The sequence below is a fragment of the Nicotiana tabacum genome, chromosome 1 (genome assembly GCF_000715075.1).
Source record: "Nicotiana tabacum cultivar K326 chromosome 1, ASM71507v2, whole genome shotgun sequence".
Classification (NCBI taxonomy): Eukaryota; Viridiplantae; Streptophyta; class Magnoliopsida; order Solanales; family Solanaceae; genus Nicotiana; species Nicotiana tabacum.
The window spans coordinates 2,347,721-2,356,387 of record NC_134080.1 but is presented as its reverse complement, the minus strand read 5'-3'; the positions used below and the strand labels follow the sequence as shown (position 1 = coordinate 2,356,387).

The window sequence follows — 8,667 nt, the reverse complement described above, 5'->3', positions numbered from 1 at the left end:
TTGTTTGAACTTTGGACCAGGTAAAGCATAATTAGGCTGCTGTTTTATGGCGAATTTGGCCCAATCTGTCAAAGGCTACTGAAACTAACTAAATCCCTTCACTCCTCTATTTAAACTATAGCTGGTAACGTATGTATGTTGTGCGTATACCCTGTTTCGATGAGTATATTTTTTAAATCACATAAATATTATATTAGAAACTGTGTTTGAGTTACAAATAAGAGTTTAAGCACCTAAAACTGATGAAAAAAATAATTGAGCACACTAAATATTTTAATTAGAATAATTTGCTCGTATCAATAATTTTGATGAAAACAACAAAAATTCAAAAAATTACTACATAATTGAAAATGAAAGAGAAAAAAGGCTTTTAAGGTATATATTCCATGCATGTAATATAAAAAATAATTATTTAAAATAGAGGTTATTTATGATATACATTTTATGTGTTTAAAAACTTTAATTATTTTGTTCCAACTTTATATATGCTTGAAAATTATTTTTTTCTTTTTACTTTGTAAATACGATCTATTTATTCTATTGATAAGTCCATAATATAGAATAAAAAGAAGAAAAAATTATAATATTAAAAAAGGATAAATATTGATAATTTAGAGGGTAAAAATATACTTGGTCATGGAAAATTTGAAAAATCTAGTTGAATGGCCTTGTGAGTGCTACAAAAATAGTTAAGTGACTTTTCTAATAAACATGACTTAACTATACAATTTCAGATAGTTGAGTGATCATTTCGGTAGATAAAACCGGTATAGGAACCACTTATGTTTATCTATCATAGCATAGAAATCATCTAATTTCACTTTAATTGAAGTTGTTCGCCAATTAATACAACACCAACATTATTTGATTCCAAATTCAGAGCAATGTTTATTGTCCCCTCTACAGCTTCTCCTAATTCACCCACCATTACTTTATCAAGACTGTGAATACGAGCAACATCATCGCAAAGTACATTGCCAATATTTACAATCTTTACTTCTCCATTATATTGTTCAATATATTCACGGATAATATTTCTAATTTCGTCAGCTCGAATGGTTACTCTGCCTGCTCAGTAGCAGTCAATCTTCAAGTCTTCAGGCCATCCAAATTCCTCCAGAAGTGCCAGTACAACGCCATTCGCCCATCCAAAACCAGTCTGCATTCAGACACAAATATTAGTCTAAAATCTTTTAAAAATGGACTTAGTGACCTCAATATATCGACTTCAAAAACTTCTACATTTCCACAGTAGGCTGCTTTACATAGTATAATTCAAAGTATATAAAGGGCAGTCTGGTGCACTAAGCTCACGCTATGCGCGAGATCCGGGAAAAGGCCGGACCACTAGGGTCTATTGTACGCAACCTTAGCCTGCATTTCTGCAAGAGGTTGTTTCCACAGCTCGAACCCTTTATCTCCTGGTCACATGGCACTAATTTTACGCCAAGACTCCCCTTCTATGAGTCAAAGTATATGTGTGAACAAAAGTTCTTGACTATGCAAATATTATGTATAGAACTTATTTTGCCAATGAAATCAATCAAAATACTTATTATCAAATAAATTGCAGGAAAATCACCAGATGCAAAAATCGGATTTCTGTACTTACTTGGGCTGCATACACACCACCATCTCCATATGCTCCACATTTTGTCACGTCGTATTTTTCATACATTGCACCGGTTTTCTTGTAAGCTACATAGTTAGTTCTTATCCATCGGATAACAATGTCGTTAGCTAAGGCTCTTGCCTCTTCTAGTCCAGACCTCGCGAGACCTTCAATGATCATGTGTTGAACCGGGGGCCAACCATTCGGAAAATCCCTATTGTAAACTCATATAGAAGATCAAAGATTAAAAAACACCTTACCATCATAACTTTTTCGCTTTATTTCAATGAGAATTAAAACAAGCTATATACCATTGTTGTCCAGTATTAGACAAGGTTGATGCAATCCCTGCAGGTTGAAGCAGGCCCGAGCTCTTGAGACTTTGAACAACTTTTCGATTTGTGATATCATCTTCAATTGTAACAAATCAGAAAGAATATCATTATATGCTCAAATCCATATATATATATATATATATATATATATATATATATATATATATATATATATATATATATATATATTAGAGATATAGTATACAGACCTGAATTGAATAATTCAATCCACAAAGGAACAAAGTTAGAGGCAAATGACTTCTTGTTCTGGTGTATATCTTCCCATATATAAATATCCTACGATCACAAATAAGTGAAACAAAACTTAGAATGCTTTAGGCTTTAGGCTTTCGAGCTGAGAAAACATGTGCACGAATTCGTGCAAGATATACCACCTCGGATGTGTTGCTGTCGCCAAGCCAGTAATCAAGCCATTGCCCCATCTCCGCGTTCCAAAAGATACAGTTTATGGCCCTTTGTCTGTTTTGAGAAGCTTCTGTAAATCGTGCAACGGTGCTACTTTCTCCAATAGTATTTGCTAAAAAGGCTATGTCCAGTTCCATCTGCGAAACAAATTTAAAATCTCGTCGTATATGCAAGGTCATACTTCTAAGGCCTAATTTTCGGAGATTTACAAGTTACCTTCAGAAGGAATGCATTCAGATCAACTGGTAGAATTGATGTTGTACTAGTTGTTGTGAGATCAGGTTCATTCCTGCGATACAAGATAAAAACAGTTTCGCATTATCAAACTATAATGAGAAATAATGAACAATAGAGCTGCATTAAAATTTCTGAATAATGTGATACCTCATCCATCTTGAGCTGAAATCCCATCCACTTTCTGCCGCTGATGCCAAGTCGCGATAAAATTGTCTTTTTTCACAGATGTTTGGGAGTTTGGAAGCTGTTTTACTGTCCTATATCAAGTCCAAAATAAAAAGAATCTGTTATTTGCACTTGTACAAAGGTCATGATAGATCCAAGTCAGAAATATGAGTTTGCGAGCTTTACAATAGTTGATGATTCTGGTCGGGGTTCATTCCACATAGCATAGTATCGACTCAAACTATGGTTCGATCCCTGAGCATCTTGAATAGTCACTTTATGTATTCCTACAAAAAGTGGGAATGACATATAAGTAAATTCTTCAGCATAGAGTTACCATAAAAAGCATTTAGGCCGGAAAAATTGTATAACAAGGCCCAAAAATATAGTACTATATTTAACATAGCCGAGGGTCTATTGGAAACAACCTCTCTACTTTCACTAGGTAGGGGTAAGGTCTGCACACACATTACCCTCCCCAGACCTCACATGTGGGAATATACTGGGTTTGTTGTTGTTGTTTTTGTAACATATTGCGAGAAAAGCAACAGTAGATTCAATAGGAATCCAAAGAAACAAGATATACAGTACCTGAATTCCAAAAATGATACTCCTTGAGCAAAGCAGGAAGAGATCTTCTAACCAAGTCCAAATCGTCTGTCCGGTTGTATATTTCAACAATCATTGCAGACAGGAGAGGAGGCTGACTGAACGTGTGAAAAACAAGATACGATAAGAATTTGTACAGCATGAAAAGATGAGCTAAGTAGTGAAAGATATACAATTACTCCCTCCGTCTCATTTTATGTGCAAGAAGTTAAGCTGACTAGCATGTTCTATAGGTAGTACAACAACAACAAACCCAGTGTAATACCACTGGGGTTTGGGGAGGGCGGGATGTACGCAGCCTTACCCCAACCTTGGAAATGCAGAGAGGTTGGTTCCATGTTCTATTGATAGTATTAAAACAAAAATAAACCATTGAAAGTTGGTGAGGTGTCTCAAAACTGAAACTGTCACATATCGGTAGTTCATACAAGTTAAAGCATCTTAAAGGCGATAAATTTTACGAATCAAGATGTGAAAAGATGCTTGCCTTCTGTTAGTGTAGTATGCTCGTGCACCATTAAGAACATAACCGAATTGATCTATCAGAGAAACCAGATTACTCACAATCCCTTTTGCAGTTTCGTACATTTTGCTTGCTAACAAGCCCCTGCATCAAAATTTGTCCAACTAATAATATTTTCTCGAAAGAGAACTATTAAAAGGACGATAAGGGCAACATTGCAACATCATTACTTCATACATAACACTTAACAATGAAATTAGATTTCAGCTCGCTCAAACCATAGAACAAAGTAAAGATGGCATATTTCTGTCGAAATGGTAGGCGTCAAGAACATACTTCCATTCACCTAATGTTGTGTTCAAAAACTTCAACACTTAAAGAGATCTAACAAATTAAAAGGCTAAAACTTTTCATAGGACAGAACAGTAGATAATATTCATTATGCTAATTCATTGTTTCGTTAGAAAGTAAAGTAATTGGATCTTGTGAAAAATATGAGCTGAATCTCTCTCAATTGCACAATGTCGATTATCATATAAACTGAAAAACAACCTTACCCTGTGGAAACAGCCTCTTGCATAATGCAGGGTAAGACTGCGTACAATAGACCATTGTGGTCTGGCCCTTCCCCAAACCTCGCGCATAGCGGTAGCTAGGGGGTGTACAAAGGAAACCGACAAACCGCACCAACCCGATAATCCGAGTCAAACCGAGAAAAAAATCCGATTATGGTTTGGTTTGGTGTTGGCAAAAAAAACTCGACCATAATTGGTTTGGTTTGGTTTTAACTAAAGAAAATCAAACCGAAACCAAACTAACCCGACATTACATATATAGAAATTTTAGATATATTTAATATATAAATATACTTATTGTGATGTAATTTATAAATATTTCTTAAAATATTTCATAATTTTATTTTTTAATGTATTATTTCAAGGTTGCACTAAGAACTTTTGAATGCTCCAATAAGTTTTATAGCCATTAACATTAGTAAATCAAATAATTCTAACAAAAGCCCAAACCAATACTAATGCTAACAAAAGACATTCAATTCAATACCACGAACAAGAATGTATTGAATATCTATTTTTTGTTTTGCAATAATTTAGATAAAAATGCATAACCTATTTTTATTTTTTCTTTAGCATTTAGTCATGTAATTAATACTCCCTTATTAGTCTACTTATTTTAGCATGACTTAGTACTTTTAGATTATGTTTATTTTTATTATAGCTTTTTAATTAGCAATATTTATATTACATACGACTTTATTATCTTTGTTATTGAATATTTTAGTATAATGCTATGACTCATCTCATATTATTGTGTTATTTTCTTGAAAAATACATTATATAGTTGTATCTTACTAGGATTAAAGAAATATTTGGAGCACAAGTTACATATTTTGTGCTATGAAGACTTTACCGGAAAAAACCTGAAAAAACCTAAAACTACAAGAAAACCCGAGATTGAAAAATCCGACTTTATTGGTTTTAATTTGGTTTATAGATTTAAAAACGCGACACCGTCGATTTGGTTTGGTAATTGAAAAATTTTAACCAACCCGATCTATGTAACCCTTACCTGACAGTTAGTAAACCTCTATTTATATATTTTTCATTACTTCAACTTTACCAATTTACTTCATTAAAAAACCAAGCAAAAGCAACAATTATTAACAGCATTTAACATAGGGAGCAAGAAAAAGAAAGACTAACCTTATCACCCAATAAGAATCCCAGTAATAAACTTCTCTGTAACGCGATCCTGCTATAATAACTGGATTTTTCAATGGAATCAAAGTATACAACTCTGGCTTTTCCAATACTTTATCAGAAACTTTCCTACTTAAATTCTTCCAAAGTGAATGCACTTTCAATGCCCAAGCCCTCACCTCAGAATTCTTCACCTTTGGCAAAAAACCTTCAGGCTCAGCAACAAAATCCACTGGCTCAACATAAACCAAATCCTCATCTGCACCATTCAAATATTTACCTATAAACACATCCAAATCATGTGTTGGAATTGAACCATTCACAGTTCTTGAAAGCTTATTAAAAGCTTCAATTGTTGCTGAAAGATTCTGTTTAAGTGACATGTCAACATATAGTTTTGCATCAAACCCTTTGTAGCCATAGGATTGAAGAGCAGCTTCTTGAACTTTTTCAAGAAAAATAACTAAAGGGGTTGTGGGAATTATAGGATCCTTGTTAGTAGATATACATGTTTCAGCTTTAGTCATATTCATTGCTGTTAATGATATGAACAGAGTGAAAATCATAACAATTGTGGCCATATTATGAGAAGTTAAAAGGGTTGAATTGATTCCATATTGATGCCATAGCCAATTATTACGAAAATATCATGATAGCCAATTTTCGGATCGATAATAAAAAAATAGTCAGCATTTGCAAAATCATTGAAAAATAGTCACTATTTAAACTGAATCACGCAAAGTTCTAGCATATTATGGTGGAACTCCAGCACATTATGCTGTAATCTCATATATAAAAAATTCCTGAAATTTGTTCAGATTTTTAAGATGTTTTTGTTCAGATTTTTATCTTTAAACCAGACTATTTTTTATTTTCTCACCCAATTATTGGACCTGTCAATTCTTGTCTTTGTTTATGTTCGGCCATTAATGTTGTAACACGTGCAGATTTCTGAAGGTAGAGCATTTCACTAAAATAATATTCTTGATTTTGTGCTCAAATATTCAGGTCGCTTTCTTCTGTTTATAAACAGTTTGTCTTACAAGACTGTCTTACTTGCTTTCGTCCTTTACTCTTTGTATCGTTAAACTTTACTGTGCAGTTGTATTTGCTGAACATTAACACATTAGTATAGTGGTTTATTAGTTTTCATGTGTGAAATTAATCCTCTAAATTATGTATTGAGTTGTAATTAGATTAATTTGTTTTAAGGGTGGGGATTTTTGTTCCGTTTTATTTTATATATATATATATATATATATATATATATATTTTTAGCCTAAAAATAATAGCCGACAAAATATATAATTTTTTATGTATATGTGTATTATATATAAAAATATACATAATTTTTTTTGCTAGTAAATATAATTAGTTTCGACCGTTATTTTTTCCCTTTATTATATGGGTTGGGTTTGTAAATGAACGGGTTGGTTCATTGCACATATGGCTTCCACGTGTCCCTCGTAACATCTAAGGGGCAGATTTGATCATTTGGCTAACTATAGGGTTATATATGGTGAATAATATAAATAATAGTATTGGGAAGTAACAATAACAACAACAACAATAAATCCAGCGTAGTACAGAAGTGACTCAATGGTAATAAGAGGCCTAAAGCCAAGCCGTAATAAGAGGCCTTAAATTTGTTTAATAATGTTAGATATTTTTGTTGAAGTTTATTTTTTTTACCTTTTGGGATTCAATTTAATTTTGATGATGTAACCAACCCCTTTAATCTTTGTTGAAACATTACTAACCTTTGATAATATTTTATTAAGTTAAATTTTGATTTTTTTTCACATGACCGTCAACATAACTCACTATATAGCATTGCCTCCCAAAGTAATAATCATGTGAAAATTTGTATTTACAAAGATGATGAATAAATTAACTATAGCTTTTTACGGTCTAATTAGCTTGAAGCATGCCTACAGAAATCTTGAAATAAAATATCTTACAAAGTTAGAATTGTAAATAAAATTTAATCAAGTTGGAGTAAGAAGAACTAGAAAGTAACTGTAGATTTTATTGCTTTTCACTTTCATTTAAAATTTCTCGACCAACTCTAAAAAAAGACAACATAAAATATAAAACTATGTTATTAACGATTGGTGACAAGGTAGCAAAAGGTGGTTAAAATAATTTCTTATCACTATTTAATAATAAGTACAATAAATATTTAAATTACATATAATAAAAGTAACTTTTGGGGCCTCTAATTTTGTGAGGCCTACAACGACCGCTTTAGTGGCCTAGGGGTTAAGCATGCTCTGGTATAGTATCACATAATAAGGTCTGAGAAGGGTAGAGTTGAAGTATATACCCTACCTTATGAAGATAGAAACATTGTTTTCAATAAACCCGTCTCGAAAAAAGAAAAAGAAGAAAGAAGCAGAAATAACAATCACAACAACAGCGAAATAGGTGATAAATAGTAGTATAAGAAAGTAAAGGGTCAAATATTATCTTTTCCGTTTTTATTTTAGGGCATCAAAGTTAAGCTTTTATGGAATAGGAATACTAATATTAAAGTTACACTGCAAATCGAAGGGGACCGTTTGAACACGCTATAACTTCAGAAATCTACACGTGTCACAACAGTGGCTAAAAATAAAGAATCCAGAACCAAAATGTGGTTTTTTTTGACTCAAAATACGCAAATAAGTATTAAAAAAAAAGTTACCAAACTATATATAACGCCACAAATAGTGGCGCTATACAATAACGTTAACTGCACCGTTACTGTATAGCGCCACTATTTGTGGCGCTATACATAGTAAAGCTGACACACCTTACGTAGCGCCATTAATAGTGGCGCTATACCCCTTATTATCATCACACATAGCGCCACTATTAATGGCGCTATACCCCTTAATACAAATCCTCCTGTCTTCTTCTTCTTCGTTTCATCTCCCTTATTTCTTACTCCCTTTTGGTCCCCCCTCCCACCCCCACCCCCCCCCCCACCCCGATTCTGCCCCAATTTAAAAAAAAAAAAATTGGGTCCCCCCGGCACATAAAAGTTGAAGATTGGTGGTCCTACTGTCGAGTAGAGCTTCGTGTTATTGTGGATTCACTCTTCCGGAGTCAAAATTTCGA

The 8,667-nt window shown here is 33.2% G+C and overlaps 1 protein-coding gene across 1 annotated transcript; it reads right to left on the bottom strand.

The window, feature by feature from the left end:
• Nucleotides 1-798: 798 nt before the first annotated feature.
• On the bottom strand, nucleotides 799-6,170 carry LOC107790847 (putative trehalase). Its single transcript, XM_075226671.1, has 11 exons — nucleotides 5,569-6,170; nucleotides 3,872-3,991; nucleotides 3,367-3,482; nucleotides 2,962-3,062; nucleotides 2,758-2,867; nucleotides 2,590-2,662; nucleotides 2,343-2,510; nucleotides 2,157-2,244; nucleotides 1,924-2,023; nucleotides 1,613-1,826; nucleotides 799-1,159 (listed from the first exon to the last, which is right to left on the bottom strand). Exons 1-11 carry the CDS (start codon nucleotides 6,144-6,146, stop codon nucleotides 1,073-1,075), a joined length of 1,755 nt encoding a protein of 584 aa, XP_075082772.1. The 5' UTR covers nucleotides 6,147-6,170; the 3' UTR covers nucleotides 799-1,072.
• Nucleotides 6,171-8,667: the final 2,497 nt, after the last annotated feature.

What these genes read in the sequence shown, in the direction of transcription:
- LOC107790847 (XM_075226671.1), bottom strand. Translation starts at nt 6,146, where the DNA reads ATGGCCACAATTGTTATGATTTTCACTCTGTTCATATCATTAACAGCA. An exon ending in GCATACTACACTAACAGAAG is followed by an intron (nt 3,483 to 3,871) that starts GCAAGCATCTTT and finishes TCACACGTTCAG; the next exon opens with TCAGCCTCCTCTCCTGTCTG. An exon ending in GCGACAGCAACACATCCGAG is followed by an intron (nt 2,245 to 2,342) that starts GTGGTATATCTT and finishes TTGTGATCGTAG; the next exon opens with GATATTTATATATGGGAAGA.